The sequence below is a fragment of the Cimex lectularius genome, unplaced genomic scaffold, assembly GCF_000648675.2.
Source record: "Cimex lectularius strain Harlan isolate CLEC.00 unplaced genomic scaffold, Clec_2.1 scaffold114, whole genome shotgun sequence".
Taxonomy (NCBI): domain Eukaryota; kingdom Metazoa; phylum Arthropoda; class Insecta; order Hemiptera; family Cimicidae; genus Cimex; species Cimex lectularius.
The window spans coordinates 13,261-31,243 of NW_019392782.1; the positions used below are offsets into that span (position 1 = coordinate 13,261).

Consider the following 17,983-nt stretch of genomic DNA (forward strand, 5'->3'; position numbering starts at 1 on the left):
GCAGACGCTCTAATAAATAAAATAAAAGAACAATTAAAGAGGTCAATGCAGATATGTAGAAGGTCGTGTTGGTGTGGGTGCCAAAATAAAAAACAAGCAGACGGGGGCAAAGAAGCACCCTGAAACCCTTGACACTTCTCAACCTGTATTAAAACTAGTAGTTTCAAATACAGTAAAAGGAGAATGGAAAAACCGCCGAGCCTGGGAAAAATAACAGGCATGTTCAGAATGATGGTCCACAGATTGGTAAAAAAAAACCATAATTACAAGACTATGCATAAGTCATACAAGAGTAATGCATAAATATTAAATACTCTAGGGTGATTGTGTGATCTCAGGGTACTAAAATTAAGTTATAAGCAGAATAAAGTGGGTACAACCATGATATCGAATACTACTGATGCTGGGTGTGTCTGATGTACTCTGCCACGGCTATGGCAGGATCATGCCTATTGACAGTTTGCTGTAGCAGCATGCCGTGATTTAATAGTCTCTGGGTTTGGCGCATTGCTCAGCTTCCAGCTTAGTAGTGTTTAAAAACAAAATCAGAAGAAGAAAATTATGCAGGAAGGACCAGTGATGACCTCAGCTGTTTGGCAGCCCTTAAACCCCCCAAATTATTATTATTATTAATTATTAGAAGTGTCCATTTAGGGAAGTTCGACTGTATTCCCTGTTACAAATTTACTTGTTACAAGACTGATCTTAGCCTGCCTATAATTAACCGTATGCTCGTCAAATGTTACATTTTGACGTTTTCAACGGGTGAGAAAGTGTTACAAATGGACAGTCTATACTCGCTGGTTTGTACCAGAACACAATTTATAAAATACCATCATCATTTCACAGTACTCAACAAAATATTACAGTATTGACCAACACGCCTTACAAAAACGTTCAGATGACAATGACTTAAACTGTACACATATTTTAAAGGATATAATTAAAATGATCCCAAATGATAACAACAAACACTTAGAAATATGTTTAATTAATAGCATACATCATATATTTTGGTTGAATTTCTGGAGTTAAGATTAAAAAAAAGAAGTTAAAAATGAAATAAATGAGGTAGGATTTTATAAATATTTATATTTAAATTGTCTCATCGGATAGATTGACTATGTAAATACATATGTACAGTATGTTTTCCTCATTTCTTTATTTACAAAAAAACTTAAAACATGAAAAATTAAAAAAAATATGTACAAACTAATCTTATAACAAAAAAAATCATAAACATTGACTAAGTTTCTCAATTATTTTCTCTTTTTCAATTGTCACTTTGTGTTTGCGTCTCTTGTTTTATTAGATTTTCTATTGTGAAAAGAGACGGTTTGACTTCAGTCGTTTTCAAATCCTGCTTTGATGACAGCGTGACTGTGTTGTCCGGGTCCGTGCTAATTTCTATTGTTATAATATTTGGCTTTGTCGCCGTCGTGATGACACTCGCCCTGTTTAACTGGTGGCGTTGATCAACCTTGTGCAGACCCAAGCTCTTGTCAAAGCCAATCTAAAACCAAACGCTTAAAATGAAACAAATGTTTACATACTTTAACTTATTTTTTTAACTTTTCTAGTCTTTTATCCACTATATTTTCATTTTTAACATAATTCCCATTATCTATTAATAACATTAAATTACCACTATTTAATATGCAGTAGTTTATTATATCTAATTCAAATCCATTGATATTGTTTTTATCACCAAAAATATAGTGTATTGTTTTTAGTACAGGGCAGATCAAAATTTCTTAATTGTATCTCAATTCCATTAAGCCATGACCGAATTTTCAACCTTTTTTGACGATTTTTTAAGATAGATTATATTTTTCTATGTATGATTTTACAATAACCAACTGGAGAAAGGAATCATAACTTGGAAAGTAATTTTTCCTCGGGGTGCCGGTGTTTTGGAAAAAATTCCATTTGTAGGTATTATAGTTTTGAAACCAGCGTCCCTGCATTTGAACCCAGGATCTTTACCGTAACCTTGAGCCCCGTGTCAACACTAAAACCGTTGCGTCCACCAATTCCCCTGGAAAGTATTAATGTTCATATCCCAATATCTCTATTCAAAAGAGCATGGAAGAAAATTCCAGGGTTGAAGGGTGGAATCGAACCCTCAACTGCATGGTCTATGTGCCAAAAGTCTGACAGGCTTACCATCAGTCTACCTAAGTAATGTTTTATTGGTATTTTTTAAACTAATTGGTAAATTTTACTTTAAATCAACAAACAAAGAATGTTATGGCTTAAATAAGAGTTAAGTCCAATTTTCTAAAAATATTGTTTCGCGTGATACCAAGTCTTTTTTTGTGTGATTTATATAAGCTCTTTGATAACTAGGGTCTCCTGTATGTAGAAAAAATGTGTGCCAAAAGATGAAAAAATTGAACTGAAAATTGGTATTTTGGTCGTTGACGATCAAAATCACCCAGACCTAGCACTGAAGATGGTGAAATGCCATAATGTATCCACCCATCCACAGATCTTTCAATTAAATAATTTTTATTAATTTTATTTAAATGTTTGTTATTTTATTTTAATAATTCATTTTATTCAGATTTATTTATAATTTCTCTGTTTAATAAAATTGATTAAATATCGGGAATTGAGCTTCTCCATCCATCGTGACCTCAAAATGGTTAATAATGACAATTACAGTTCATTACCCAGCAGACCCCATGAAAAATCACAATTAATTATTTATTTGATTTAGATGTCCACAGTGTTATTTTTTTTTAATTAATTAATCATTTGTTTTGTTCAGATTTATTTATAAATTCACTATTTAATAATAATTTTGATTAAATATAAACTGTCAACAAACTGGACACACTTTTTGACATAAAAAGTCAAATATTTCCAGAGTGCATAGATTTGAGCTTCTCTGTCCATCCTGACCTCACTCCTTCAGACTACCGCCAAAATGTTTCCTGGCCCTTAAATAGGGGGAAGTCTTTAAATATAGAAATAAGTCGTTTCACTTGAGTAAGTGGCTCGCTTGGCATGTTAATTCCAAAAGTACTAACAGTGTGAGTGCTCTGCAGGCAACACGTCAAGGGGAAAACATTTCATACATTGCCAGGTGTAAAAACTAGAAGGCTTGTTTTTTGATCAAAGATAGAAATCATCACAAAAAATCTGACCATGGTTTATAGGTTTCGTTACTACATAGATACATGCCGTGTATTATAATGAACAAAATAATATTTATTGGTTTTATTGAATTATACAAGCCCAAACTCTTTGTAAGAACATGTTTCCTACTACTTCTAACAAAAAGTTACAAACTTTTTATGCAAAATTATCAATCATTGTGTCCTCATCATTAGGCTGTAGAAATTAGATTATTATATAAACTTATTTCTTGAGCCATAATGAATTAGGAAATCACATAAACTCTAATTTTAATCTAGTTTGTACAGGCTTGATAGTGGCGATACCACCGCATGGCAATGAGTGATTTTAATCCTCTTTATCTCATTCTTGTCTATAATCTTGTAGTTTTATTATTATTGAAAATAATAATAATAATTAATTGCAATGCCTTCTTTATCACAAGTTACAAATGAATTTTTGTATAAAATCAATTGGTATACAAATTTTGGCATTTAAAAAAAAAAAAAATTTGATATGGTTTCTTGAAAATCACTAATGATTTTAGTACAGTTGTACATTTTAGAGGGACCCTCAACTCAATTAAGACATTTTATATTAACATTCTGTGTGAAGGAGTTAAAATGGTTTATATTCGAAAAGTTAAATTTCTTTTATATAGATCATCGATTCATTCTCATATTGTCCATTAAAATATTGATTGTTTGCTATTCCATTTATAGTTTTTAGGATTGTCTTAAAATTAAGATAAAAATTTGTACATCGTTTCATTCTTGAAAGCTTACATGGGGCATTTCTCTAGATTTCCTAGTTTTCCTCCTTCTGTAGTTCCCCCTTTCAAACATATTGGCAGCTGCGATCGGGTCTAACATCCAGTAGCTTCCTTTTCCTCCACCCTCCCCTCTTTCCCTTGGCACTTTAATAAAACAGTCATTTAGCGAAAGGTTGTGCCTAATTGAATTTTGCCATCCTTGCCTATTTTCCCTGTAGTAAGGGAATCTTTCAATTATGTACTGATAAATTCCACTCAGTGTCAGTCTTTTTTCGGGTGATGATGATATAGCCATCGCTATGAGGGCGATATACGAGTATGGAGGTTTTTCAAACCTCGGATATATAAAATGGCTTGTGTCTCGTTCAGTCTGCTTCTGTAAAAAGAACAAAACAAAATTCAACAAATTAATCTATTGCCTTGAACGTATACATTTTCTATAAATAAATGTTACATAATTATAGTATTATTTTGGGAGTTCTTTCAAGGGAGATGATAAAGTTCAGAATTGGTGCTTTATTTTTTCACAGGCTTATGGATGAAAGTATCAATTTCAAATACAGAATTTTGGCAGTTTGTCCAATTTTCTCACACAGTTTTAATCTTAGCTTAGGCCACATTAACAGAGTTATTTAGTGTTTTATTCTATCAAAAGTTATGTGTTGTTGGACTTAGTCTATGGCTGTCATTGTTTCTGTTATTTTTTCGCCCTGCTTTAAGACAGTTGTTTTGATGCCCATCACTGCTGTTTTGAAAGAAATTATTCACTTCCGGTCGGTTCACTCAACAAACAAACCGTTTTACGATTATACAGATCTAATAAAAGAAACGGTTAAAAGATTCTGCATTCAGAATTTCATTCTCGTTGAATTATTGTAAAAAATTAAGACAGACGGACCCAAAGATGATTTTTAACTAGTGATAAATGTGGTACTATGAAAAATAAACCATAAGAAAGTATATAAATATGATAGTGGTAAGGATTTATAACATAAATCATAAATAGCTGGCGTTACGTTTTTATTCGTTTTAAATGTTTACCAAACTCAGAAAATTTAACGCCCGAATTTCACATTTTCTTGCTTCCATTCTGCCGTATTTCAAGGAACGTGGGTCAATAAACAAGAAATGTTTGGGAAGATTTTGCTCATGTTTTGTGTGTTTGTATGCATATAGAGAAATCGATAGATAGAGAAAGTTAGAAAATAGAAAAAACAGAAACTCACATAGTGGAAAGAGGGATAGAAAGCGATTACTTGATTGATCGCTTTATTTGCTTTATTTAATTATGAAAAATTAGGCCTCTTGGACTTTTCTACTATTTAACGTGAAGAGAAAGAAAGAAAGAAAGAAAGGAAGAGAGAGAGAGAGAGAGTGAGAGTGAGTGAATGAGAGAGGATAAGAGAGAAATATAGAGTGAGAGAGATAAACTGACGGAAGAAAGGGCGAAAGGGTAGTGATTTCAGAGTGACTGAATGAAGGAGAATTAATTAATGAATATTGTTTTATTTAAAAATCTCGCGAATGACTTCTTTTACACTTAAGGAGAAAATTTAACGAGAAAAACTTCAACGAAAAGTTGACGGGGGAGGGGGATGGATGATAGAGATAGATAGAGTGGGAGGGAGAGAGAGAGGGAAAGGGAAAGAGAAAGAGAAAGAGAAAGAGAGAGAGTGAGAGAGAGTGAAAGAGAGAGAGGGAGAATGAAAGAGTGAGAGAGAGAGTGAAAGAGAGAGATAGATAGATAGAGAGAGAGAGAGTGAAAGAGAGAGAGGGAGAATGAAAGAGTGAGAGAGAGAGAAAGAATGAGAGAGAGTGAAAGAGAGAGAGAGAGAGAGAGCGAGTGAGAGAAGGGACAGAAACTGCGTAAGTGATAGAAACAGTGAGAAAAGTGAAGAGTAAAAAGAAAAGACATGGATAGCTAGATTAGATAGACATAATAAAGAAATAGAGAAAGATCAAAAGTGAATGAAAAGAGTACAAGCAAGGGGAATAGAGGAGGTTAGTGAGAAAGATAGGTGAAGGAGAAATGCAAATTTAAAGAAAAATATAGTATGTATGTAAAAATATAAATAGTATGTCTGTGTGGTATGATTACATAGCTAGATACCACTCATTCGCAAGTAGGTACAGTGAGCAATGTAAGTAGATATAGAAGCCGAGATGGATAGAGATTTAGATAGAAAGAGTGAATGGACAAAAAATAGAGAATAGGAGTGAGAGAAAGCGAATGATACCACTACTCACGCGCACACAGACTCAGTCTCTCTCCCTCTTTCTATCTATCTCGATTCTCACTCTCTACTTTTACTCACACTACTTCTCGTTCTATCTGTTTATCCATGTCTTAACTCCTTTAACTCACTCGTCCTCTTTTCTCACGGTTTCCATCACTTTCTCAGTTTCTTTCCCCCCTCACTCTCTCTTTCTCTCCCTCTTCCTAACTCGATTCACACACACACTCTCTCTCTCTATCTCTCTATTTATCCATGATTTTAACTCTTGTTTAATACACACTTCCTATATTTCCGTTTCTTATTCACTTTTTATTCACTTTTGATCTCTCTCTATCTCTGTTTCTATCTAATCGATCTATCCCTGCCTTTTCTTTTTTATTCTTCTCTTTTTTCGCGGTTTCCATCATTTTCTGAGTTTCTTTCCCTTCTCTCTCTCTCTCTCTCTCTCTCTCTCTCTCTCTCTCTCTCTCTCCAATATGTAATTGTTCTTTTAGCACTCTCTTTCATTATTATGTACCCTCATCTCTACACTGGAAATAACCTGTTAATTTATTTATTTAGAAATCGTGAGATGCGGTCTGGTGTAATGTAGGTTTCAGAAAAACATTTTCTTTATCGTGCCAACGTTTCGATCTTTATTGAGATCATCTTCAGGGCCTGGGATTTACAAACATTGTTTGTACCTACATCACACCAGACCCATCTCACGATTTCTAAATAAATATCGATTAACGGTCACTAATCACCACACATAACCTGTTAATATTGAATTTAATTGTTGTTATCACGAGTATTACTTTAAAGCTTCAATGATGAATTTGAGTACTTATACATTCGTGTATTTCTTACATCTATTATTTATTCATCTATTAAGTTGCTTTTTTAAATGATTTTTTCGTGGTTGTTTTTTAAATTTTGTTGTTACATTGATAATATATTTACATTAGTTATTGATTATTATTCAAAAAAAGTATTAAAGCTATAGTAATATGCTACACTGTATTTTCATTACTGTATACGTGTAGTATCATTATGCTTAAGTTAATATATTCCACTTATTTTTATGTTATATTTGCTGCACTCCACTGTATTATAATTTTTTGTAATCTTGATATTTAAGTTAAATTACCAAGAGATAATATGTATTTAAATTAGCAGCAGTAGCAGGAAAAAAGGACACATGTTCTACGCTGTAACACTTAATAAATAAAAGTATCACGTATCCCTGGTATTTGAGTATAAACAGCAAGTGTAATTTAATTGAAAAACAACTATTGGGTTGTCCGGAAAATAATGCAGGATTTTGGTATTAAACAAAAAAAAAGAAACTAGTTACTTTAAAGCAATGTTCTTTAATCAAAATAATTTCCCATACTCTCAATACATTTCTCCCAACGTGTTGGTAACTTATTAATTCCGTCTGAGTAGAATTCAGAATTTTTAGAATTGATAAAGTCAATAAATGCATTTTCCAGTTCCGTTTGATTTTTGAATATTATGTGTTGTAAGTAGTGGTCCAGGTGTCTAAAAAAATGGTAGTCAGTAGGCGAGAGGTCCGGAGAGTAGGGTGGGTGAGGCAAAGTTTCATAGCCAAGCTCCAATAATTTTTGTGACGTTACACGTGACACATGTGGTCGAGCGTTGTCATGCAACAAAATGGGCCCTTTCCGATTGACCAAAGAGGGCTTCATTACTGCCAATTTCTGATGCATGGTATTAATTTGGTTACAGTATGATTCAGCATTGATGGTTTCGCCAGGATTTAAGAAGCTGTAGTGTATTAAACCAAATGAAGCCCACCATACCGTAACCATTACCTTTTTTTGATGAGTTGGGGGCTTTGGAGCTTCTCCTTTGTCGAGCCACTGTCCAGAACGTCTAGTGTTATCGTAGAGAATCCACTTTTCGTCACATGTAACAATTCTGGCCAGAAATGGGTCATTTTTGTTTCGACAAAGAAGTGATGCACAAACATCAAAGCGCTGATTTTTTGGCGATCGTTTAATGAGTGTGGAACCCAATTTTCGAGTTTTTTCACTTTCCCATCGCCTTGAGGTGGTCAGCGACGGTCGTTTTACTGACTTTGAGTTGCTCTGCAAGTTCTCGAACAGTTGTTTTGGGGTTTTCTTCCACCACTGATCGCAGAACATCATCATTAAGAGAGGAAGGCCTTCCACGACCTTCTTCATCTTCAAGGCTGAAATCTCCCTCCCGAAATTTTTTAAACCACCTTTGCACAGTGCACTCATTAACACAACCCTCGCCCCAGACTTGGTTAATGTTTCTAGCCGTTTGGGCTCCGCTTCGGCCGAGTTTAAACTCGTAAAAGAAAATCGTACGAAATTCTCGCTTTGACATTATAAGGATGACTGAATTATTTCCAAGTAGCGGAATGCTACAGAGGTAAACAAACAATATCATTTGGAAGAGGATTAATAAGTGTTGACATTCATACAAATGAGTAATCCTGTAAACGTAAACAGAATATTTTATATAGATTTTTTTTAATGAAAACTTAAAATCCTGCATTATTTTCCGGACAACCCAATATATCGTAGAATAATTGTAAATTTCTAATGTAGTTTTGTACTGTGGCAATTATTTTTTATCTCCTGATTGGACAAAGATGAAAATAAATAAATAAAAAGATAAAAAGCCTGACTAATAATAATGAGCGTTGGGAGATCAGACCAATAGTTTGTGACGAGATTTCAAATCCCCTCGGCCGCCCACGACCGGTTCACAGGAACACCAAACATTATCGCAAACACTAAAAATAAACCGGACAACATCAACATTCGGTTTCCTCGGTTAAATCGAAATTAACATCCACTACTCTCCTCAAAGTCAAAACACGAACATCTGGCCGTGTTTGAATGTGAAATTTCGCTGGGTGGCCTGGGTGCTAATGAACCGAAGAAGATCGATCATTATTGATAATTGATGTGACACAAGCGGATCCAAAGATCATGAACCGATGTCTTTTATTTTAAGCTCGACGATCCTCCCTTGTAATCTATTCTCTCCATAAAACTGAAAAATAATTGCATTTCATTGCGATTTATTTTTATTAAGTCGGCTTTATGTTCTAGATTCATATTACACTCCTACGCTATGAAGAAAACAGGGCTTTGCTACTTCTAAAAGTTCTTTTTATTTAGAGAGATTTCTCATTTTTCTGTATTTTTTAAATGTACTTTAGAAACGGAGTGAAGAAAAAAGTACGATTTATAAATAAACACGAGATAAGCATTTTATCTTTATTGACAAAATAACTTCGTTATGTAAGAAAACATGAGCATTCATTTAAAAACGTCGAGATAATTTTTGTTTAAACGTAATTTTAAAAATAGTACTTTTTATATTGTAAAAAATAAAATGTTTGCTAGCCCGATGTGACGATTTTTCCTAGACCAAACAAGGCGTCCGATTCAAGAAGACATCACAAATATCACATCTATTGTCCATTAACATGCATGTATATTAAAAAGAAATACAGCAAAACATAAAATAATCTGTCGTATTTGTTTTTACGAATGAAGAGTATTGTATAAAGACCTGGGAGACATTTGGGGAGAATGACAGCCACATGGGCGACTGGTTCAAGACTCAAAAAAGGCAATGAATGATTTATCTTTTATGATTGAAGATTCGGTACGGCAGGCTTACAAAAAGGCAAATCCTTTTCCAGGCAGACATGAGACTTATGTTTACAGAATCATAGGAAACAAGTTTTATGTTTTTAAAATTAAATTTTACCTAGTATTATATAATAGTAATAATAATAATAATAGTTTGGCAGACGACTATTTCATGCCATTACAAGTATCGCTTTGTAAAAAAATGTAATATTTTGATATCTTTTCTAAATACACTTTTATAAAAAAATACTAATAGTTAAAAAAATATAGTTGGGGAGGGGGGGTGGCCGCTACTGTTTAGGCCTTGACACGGCGTTCATTGCTGTAAGGTAAAGATCGCGGGTTCGAATCCAGCTGCCCTGCATTCGAACCCGATAAACGGTTCATATAAACTCGTAGTTGAAATACCCTCGGTAAAAAAAAATATAATTATTGATAAGAGGGTTTCAAATTGAATGTTTCGAGTGCATGTTCAGCACACGAGAGGCGAACCGAATTTATCTATAAGATTTTTATTTTCCTGAATCCAAGTGTTGTTAGTTTACAATTGTCTTTTGCACATGTACAGCTGTACAGCCTCCATTCTGACAAAAAGATCTGATTTTAACAATGGAAATGCAACCAACCTTTTTATTAGTCTACTACTAAGTTAAGCTAGATTAATTTTAGGAAAATTAACTTTCAATTTTTAATTCATTTGTATTTTTTTAAAGGGGAGATATAGAAAAAAGGATAGATGGATGATAGAGATATATAGAGGGAGGGAGGGGGAGGGAGAGAGAGAGAGAGAGAGAGAGAGAGAGAGAGAGAGAGAGAGAGAGAGAGAGAGAGAGAGAGAGAGACAGACAGACAGAAAGATAGACAGACAGACAGATAGACAGACAGACAGATAGACAGACAGACAGACAGACAGACGGACAGACGGACAGACAGAAACTGATAAGGCGAGAGAATTGTGAGGAGGAAGAGGGTACGAAATAATACGGTGGGTAGATAAATAAATACATCATTAGAATATGAGTTAGATGGGTAGTGACATACAGAAGGATAATGAGAGGGAGGGAGAGAGAGAGAGGGAAAAGGGAAAAATCTGAGAAAGTGATGGGAAAAAAGAAGAAGAGAGTGTATAAAACATTAGTTAAAGATATGGATAAATAGATAGAGGGAGAAGTAGTGTGGTAGAGAGTGAGAATAGAGATAGAAAGAGAGAGATTGTGTCTGTGTGCTATGTGCTCGTGAGTAATGGCATCTCCCTCTCACTCTCACTCTCCCTCTTTCTCTATTTTCGTACATTCATTCTTCCTACGTTCATCTCCATCGATCTATTTCTCTACCGAGAGAGCGAGGCAGAAACTCAGAAGTCGAGAGTGAGGAGGAAGAGAGTGCGAAATAATAAGGTGGATAGATAGATAAATAAATTGATATAGTATGAGTTAGATAGATAGTGAAATACAGAAGGAGAGTGAGAGGGAGCAAGAGAGAGATAAAGAAGTGCGAAAAGTTAGCGCGAAAAAAGAAAGAGATATAAATAGGTAGTTAATGTGCAAAATGTTCATTTGAACTTTATGCATTATTCTACTTTGATGATGTTTTAGTTTAAAAATTAGTATTTTTTTAAGGGGAGATATGCAGTTTTAACTGGGATTTTTGTCAAAATATTTCTTCATATCGATCTACCTATCTTATTTATGTACCCTATGTACCCTACCCCCTTGATTAATCAGGTTTCTGGTTAGGGTTTGATGTAAAAAGAAATTCGAGCACTTGACATGCTTTCTGAGCTTATAACACCATCCTCAGAATAGTATCGTGCGTTTATTTACATAAAGAAAATTTTTTTTGTAAATCTATGAAATTGAACTTGTAGGAACAACTCCCAAACTTGTATTCACCCCTCAGGTGAATTCTCTCTCTCACTCTCTCTCTCTCTCTCATTCTCACACACACACACCACACACACACACACACACACACACACACACTCTCATTCTACCTCTCTTTATCTGTACGAATCTCTGGCTCATTCTCAGTTTCCTTCACTTTCTCTAAACCCTCCTCTCTCACTCTCTTACTCCTCCTCGCTTTCTACCTATTTCTCTAACTATTTATGAGTCTGTCAGCGTCTCTAATTCATCCTCAGTGCATATTGTTGTAAATTAATCTACCTTTCTTTCTCTCGGTATCTCGCTTCTTCTCTCTCTTCTCTCTTTCTCTCGCTCTTTATCTATTTAACTGTGTATTTCTCTATCGATCTCTTGAACTATGAATGTTGCTATACCAGTCTCTAAATCATAGTCTATTCACAATCCCCCTCCAATGTTTTCTATTACTTTCTTAGTTAGATTCTTTTCTCTCTATCTATCTACCTCTATTTTTACTTTATGAAGATATGTCTCTATCAAATCTCCATTCTCCATGTCATATTCTAAGTGTATTTTTATCGTCGTACTTTTCCAACTCTCGCACTCTCTCTTTCTTTCTCTCTCACTCTACTTCTTTCTATTTCTCTTTATCTCTCTACCTATTAACTCGTTTTCTATTTATTTATCTAGCTAGTAGGCTAATTCATTTATTCATGTATGTCTTTCAATCTGTCGCCCTTTTCGCTTCATCTCTCATTTCCTCTTTCTCTTTATCACCTCCTCTCTCTGAATTTCTTTCTCTGTCTAACTGATACTCCCCGCTTGGATCTACACTTATATCAGTCTTTCCCTCCCTCACCTTAATATTAATGGATAAACAAATCCGAATATTTTCGTTCTTATTGAAATATTCACCTAGGTTTTCATTGTGAATTTTTGCTTAAATATTAATAATGCAGGTTTTTTTACGTCGAACAAATCTTTATGATTTTAGTTTATAGTTTATCGACCTTTCGACAGTTTACTTAATAATCCGACCTATAACCCAATTATCTTATTTTCTTGTGTTTTTGTTATTAAACAATAAACAAGCCATACAACGATACGATGATAACCAATGGCGATATCTCATATTAGTAGGATATTGTTTTTGTTTTTATTTCCCTCCCCCTTCAATCTGGTGTATAAATTAAAAATATTCTATGACTCCCTATCTGGAAAATATTTTTAGAAATAATCTTATACAATATTCCTCTCCTCTATATAAAGACATCTTTTCTTTTCTTTTTTTTAAGTCATATTTTGTTTATGAAGATTGATTTATTTAAAACAAGTTTCTTATCGGGAGGACAGGCCAGTACAAATTAACGTTCCGAGATATTGAAGATATTTTTTAGGGACAGTTAATTTTGGTACGTGAGAGGAAAAAATATACCGTTCATATCAGTTGCAATGAAAATAAAGAAACGATACTGTTACAAAGCTTAATAAAAAAGAAAAGAAAATCCTTTACTGTTTTCATACAGACACGGCCAACAGAACAAGTGGGGATTCTAGTAGCTAGCAGCTGTAAGTTATTAAACTGCACATGTCGATCTTTGTCCTCTAGCTTAAAATCCGTAAAACTATCAATACTAACAAAATCCCATCCCACTTTATTGATATACCTGTGTTTGTTATGTTGTAATGTAATAATGGTGAAACTTTTTTCTTTTGTGTGTGTGTGTGTTTCGAACAGATTCCCTCCCGCTATGACATACACTTACTCGTCGTGTCATCACGTCTTAATATCCGCTTTGCCTAACTAATAATGTATCCATGTAATCTACGCACCTTTCTCTCGCATTTCCCTTTCATTTTCTCTCACTCACTCTTACTATTACTCCCCATCTCTTCATCACTACCTATATCTCTATCTATCTAACAAGTGTTTATCTAATTCGTATTCTATGCACTCACCCTTTTCTCAATGTTTGTAGGACTATCAGTTTCTGTCTCTCTGTTTTTTTCTCTCTCTCTCTCTCTCTCTCTCTCTCTCTCTCTACCTAGAAAAACTCTTTCTTCCTCGCTATCTCTACCTATCTTTTTATCTATCTATGTGTCTATCACTGACAGTAATTCATACCGCGAGCGTGTTTTTATCCATTTACCTATATTTCTCTCTTTCCCTCCTTTCTATAGATAATATGTCTATAATTTATACTATGATCTCTATCTCTTCTCACTGTTTCTATAATTTACATAGTTTATGTCTCTCTCTCTCTCTCTCTCTCTCTCTCTCTCTCTCTCTCTCTCTCTCATTTTCACTCTCACGCTAGTTCTCTCTACCTCTACTTATCTCTCTATTTAAGTGTCTATAAAATAAATTTATATTCTATGCACCCTCCCTCTTCTTTCACAGTTGCTATGATTTTCTCAGTTTTCATCTCTTCTTCTTCTTCTTCTCTCTCTTTCTCTCTTTCTTTCTTACCAAAAATCTTTATCTAATTTTGTTTATATAACTTGTATTATTCTTACTTATTTAACTTTAACCGTACTTAGCCAAAATCTATTTANAAGAGAGGTCGACCTAAATTTGCGGGTTTTTTAAATTTATATATCGAAATACCAGTGATTATGCGAAATAACATTATATTTATTTATTTTTATTTAACTGGGTGTATCTTCTTTTTTAATTGTATTACATACATCATATACAAAATTATAAGTTCCTTGTGTTATTGTTCATTTAATAGTTATTTTTTATACTTTCACTTACTTTCATTGGTATTAACAACTACATGTTCTGCGTGTTTGCGTGTGTTATCTATGCTAGAAATGCTTAGATATCCTTCAGAGACAATAAGAAAAAATGCATTAGTTTTGTTATACTGTCAAACAAGCGTACACCCATGTGTTCGTAAGGACATCGCAAGAGACCTGTTCATCATTAAGTAATGTCATTTTCCCACCCCTTTCTGCACGTTGCAAAGGAAATTTTGGATTAATTTTGATCGGTTTTTGTCAGATCAGGAAGAAAAAAAATAGGGTGCAAAATAAGAGATGGAAAATAATTATTTTTAGTAACGTGGTTAAATTTAAATGCGTTCACATCATATCTAGTTTATGCTTTGCCTTTTTAAAATATTACTAGTCATTAAAATTGAACCTAATAATACTTATGAGGTTGCAAATTTGTTAGAGTAGCACAAAAAATGAAAAATATTCAAAGTGGGTAATGTAAAAAACCATGTTCAAATGTAAAACATTAGGAAAAGCTGAACGTAAAAATTATTTACTTTTTGTTAACAGTCCATAGGTTAAGTTGCATTGAATAACAAATTGATTAACTTGTTTTTTGACTAAACAATTATGTAATGTTAATGATTATTTACAAGTACATATATTCAACAAGGCGCCAAGTGTATTATTTATATAACAGATGTAGCAATTGGTCTTGACGGTGATATGGTGTCCAAATTAATTTAATTAATTTTTTAAGGGGGGGAGGAATTCATATGAAAAAGCTAATGTATATAAGTTTTTACATTGTTCATCAAAATGCATAAAAAGGTCGGGTATTTGTGCAGTTCGGTAATTTTTCAAAGAAGAGAATTAAATTTTCCCCCACACACACATTCTCTCTCTCTCTCTCTCTCTCTCTCTCTCTCTCTCTCTCTCTCTCTCTCTCTCCCGATGTATTATATATATAAAACATAACACATAAAGATTTTAAAACTCGCATTGATGTCTTGGACGGAAAATAAGTGTATGGAATTTGAATAAGCCGCTCTATCGTCGTTTTGTGTTTAGTTAATGATAAAAAATAAAAATCATTGTTTGGATAAACGGCTATATTTATAGCCGGTGAAGATAAAGAGCCAACGAATTTCTTCAAGAAGGGACCACAAAAAGAAAAGGAAGAAAACGAGGTCATATAACATTTGAGAAAGAGGCGAACGGATCATTGGTACAAATACGCCGATGGCATTTTCAATACATTTTATAACTGTTTATTAATAAAAATTCTTGAATATGCAAGACTTTTTGGACCGGCACTGGGTCATCTACACTCGCGTTAATTCGTTTTTTGTAATTAATTTTACTCTATTGTTCAGTTTCTTTAATAATGTGATATCCTCCTAATCATTTTTATGGGTTTAGGATACCATTATTTTTTTATTAAAACAAAACATTATTTTTAACATTTCGGGTTTTGTAACGCTTTCAACTCTCTTAGTTGTTGAAGAGTGGTTTAAAATAAACGAAACGTTAAAAATATAAATATTTTTTAGTAATAATGAATCATGGTATTGTCCTTAACGCATAAAATCCATTTTTTTAAATATATTACTTTACTGGATTGCCAATTTGAGAATTGTGCAGCCAATTATCCAGGAAAGTATATATTTAAAAAAAATGGTTTTTGTTGGTTAAGGACGGTACCATGAATTATAATTATTAAAAAAATTGCTTTTTAACGTTTCGTATATTTTAAACCAATCTCCAGCAACTAATAGGGTTAAAAGTGTTAAAAATACACGAAGCGTTACAATTTTTTTTAAATAATGATACATCATGGTACTGTCGTTAACTCATAAAATCCATTTTTTAAATATATACTTTACTAGATGGTCAGTTTGAGAATTGTGCAGCATAGGTCACACTGAGTTTTACTTTTGTGAAGAAGAAGAAGAGTGATTATTATTATTATTATTATTATTATTATTATTAACAAAATTGATTTTGAATGTTATTTTAAACCAATATTCAGCAATAAGAGGGTTCATAAGCGTGATTTTTTTATAATAATACTTCTTGCTACTGCCCTTACCCCATAAAAACAATTTTTTAAATATATACTTTCCTGGATAATCGTTTTGAGAGAAGAAAGTTTTTTATTGTTAAGGACAGTCCCATGAATTATTATTATTATAAAAGCGTTAAAAAAATTTTAAAAATTATAATACATCATGGTACTATTCTTATCCAATAAAATCTTTTTTTTTTTAAATATATATACTTTTCTGGATGGTCAGTTTGAGAATTGTGCAGGATAGGTCACACTTCTTCACAAAAATAAAACTTAATGTGTGACCTATGCTGCACAATTCTCAAACGGATCATCCAGGAAAGCATAAATTAAAAAAATTGTTTTTATTGGTTTAGGACAGTACCAATGATTATTAAAAAAAATGCTTTTTAACGTTTCGTATATTTTAAACCAATATTGAACAATTAACAGGGTTTAAAAGCGAGAAAAATACACGAAGCGTTAAAAGTTTTTTTATAACAATACGTCTTGCTACTGCCCTTAACCCATAAAAACCTTTTTTTTTTAGAATTGTGCAGGATAGGCCACACTTCTTCTTAACAAAAATAAAACTTAAAGTGCGACCTATCCTGCACAATTCTCAAACTGACCATCCAGAAAAGTATATATATTAAAAAAAAGGATTTTATTGGATAAGAATAATACCATGATGTATTATTATTTAAAAAAAAAATTTAAAGCTTTGTGTATTTTTAACGCTTTTATAATAATAATAATTCATGGTACTGTCCTTAACCAATAAAAAACTTTCGTTTGAAATATATGCTCTCCTAGATGAACAGTTTGAGAATTGTTCAAGATTGGTTTCACATTATGTTTTATGAACAGAAATTTAATTGTACGATCTGGAGTTAATTAGTGGAAAGGGGGTGGGAAAGGGTGACTCCCACCCCCTAAGAAACGGAAGAGAAGTGTTGATTATAATACCTGTGCGGCTTCCAGGTAGATCTGTTGCAGGTAAGGTATAAGCCTGGCTTGTAGGTAGGCCGGGTAAGGGCTGTAAGGAAGATGCGCGAAGGGCAGGCTCTCCCTTTCCTTAAGATCTTCGACTGTGCTTCTTCCCAACATGTCCATTTTATAACATATTTGAATCTTTGAAAGACGATGCGACTCGTAGAAGGTCGGGATGAGGACTGAGAATAGAGAACAGAGGCGCGTCGCCCTAAAGAGTGAGAGAGCGAGAAAGAGAGAAGTGAGGGAACGAGGGAGAGGGTGCGAGAAGGAGAGGGAAAGCGAACGAGAGAGCTAAACAAACAAACTGAAATGGATGTGTACTTTGGGAGTGGGGGAGGGACGCCAAGTTTATTTATTTAAATATGAGTTGTTTGGGCCCCACAGTCCTTATGCAAACACACCGACCGGAGAGAAACACATGTTTTGATTGCTTTCCGTGTTGATTGTTTGCCTGTTTGTTCTGACGTGGCCCACCGATAAGACGCGCCACCCCACTGACTAAACTAAAACCCGAAAACTTTTTCCACTCTCTCAACTCCGCTAAAGCCCATCCAATTTCTGCCTCGAAACACCCATAGATT

At 33.6% G+C, this 17,983-nt stretch overlaps 1 protein-coding gene across 1 annotated transcript; it reads right to left on the reverse strand.

Annotated features, from left to right (window-relative positions):
* Positions 1 to 1,051: 1,051 nt before the first annotated feature.
* LOC106663533 (forkhead box protein C2-A-like) lies at positions 1,052 to 17,744 on the reverse strand. The gene is made up of 3 exons (XM_014388427.2): positions 17,376 to 17,744; positions 3,909 to 4,271; positions 1,052 to 1,513 (listed from the first exon to the last, which is right to left on the reverse strand). The coding sequence occupies exons 1-3, from the start codon at positions 17,520 to 17,522 to the stop codon at positions 1,274 to 1,276; spliced, it is 750 nt and encodes a 249-aa protein (XP_014243913.1). The 5' UTR covers positions 17,523 to 17,744; the 3' UTR covers positions 1,052 to 1,273.
* Positions 17,745 to 17,983: the final 239 nt, after the last annotated feature.

Coding starts and splice junctions, on each gene's coding strand:
- LOC106663533 (XM_014388427.2), bottom strand. CDS start 17,522: ATGGACATGTTGGGAAGAAGCACAGTCGAAGATCTTAAGGAAAGGGAG. Junction 4,272..17,375: donor TCTACCTGGAAGCCGCACAG/GTATTATAATCA, acceptor TTCTTTTTACAG/AAGCAGACTGAACGAGACAC. Junction 1,514..3,908: donor AATCTAGAGAAATGCCCCAT/GTAAGCTTTCAA, acceptor GTTTGGTTTTAG/ATTGGCTTTGACAAGAGCTT.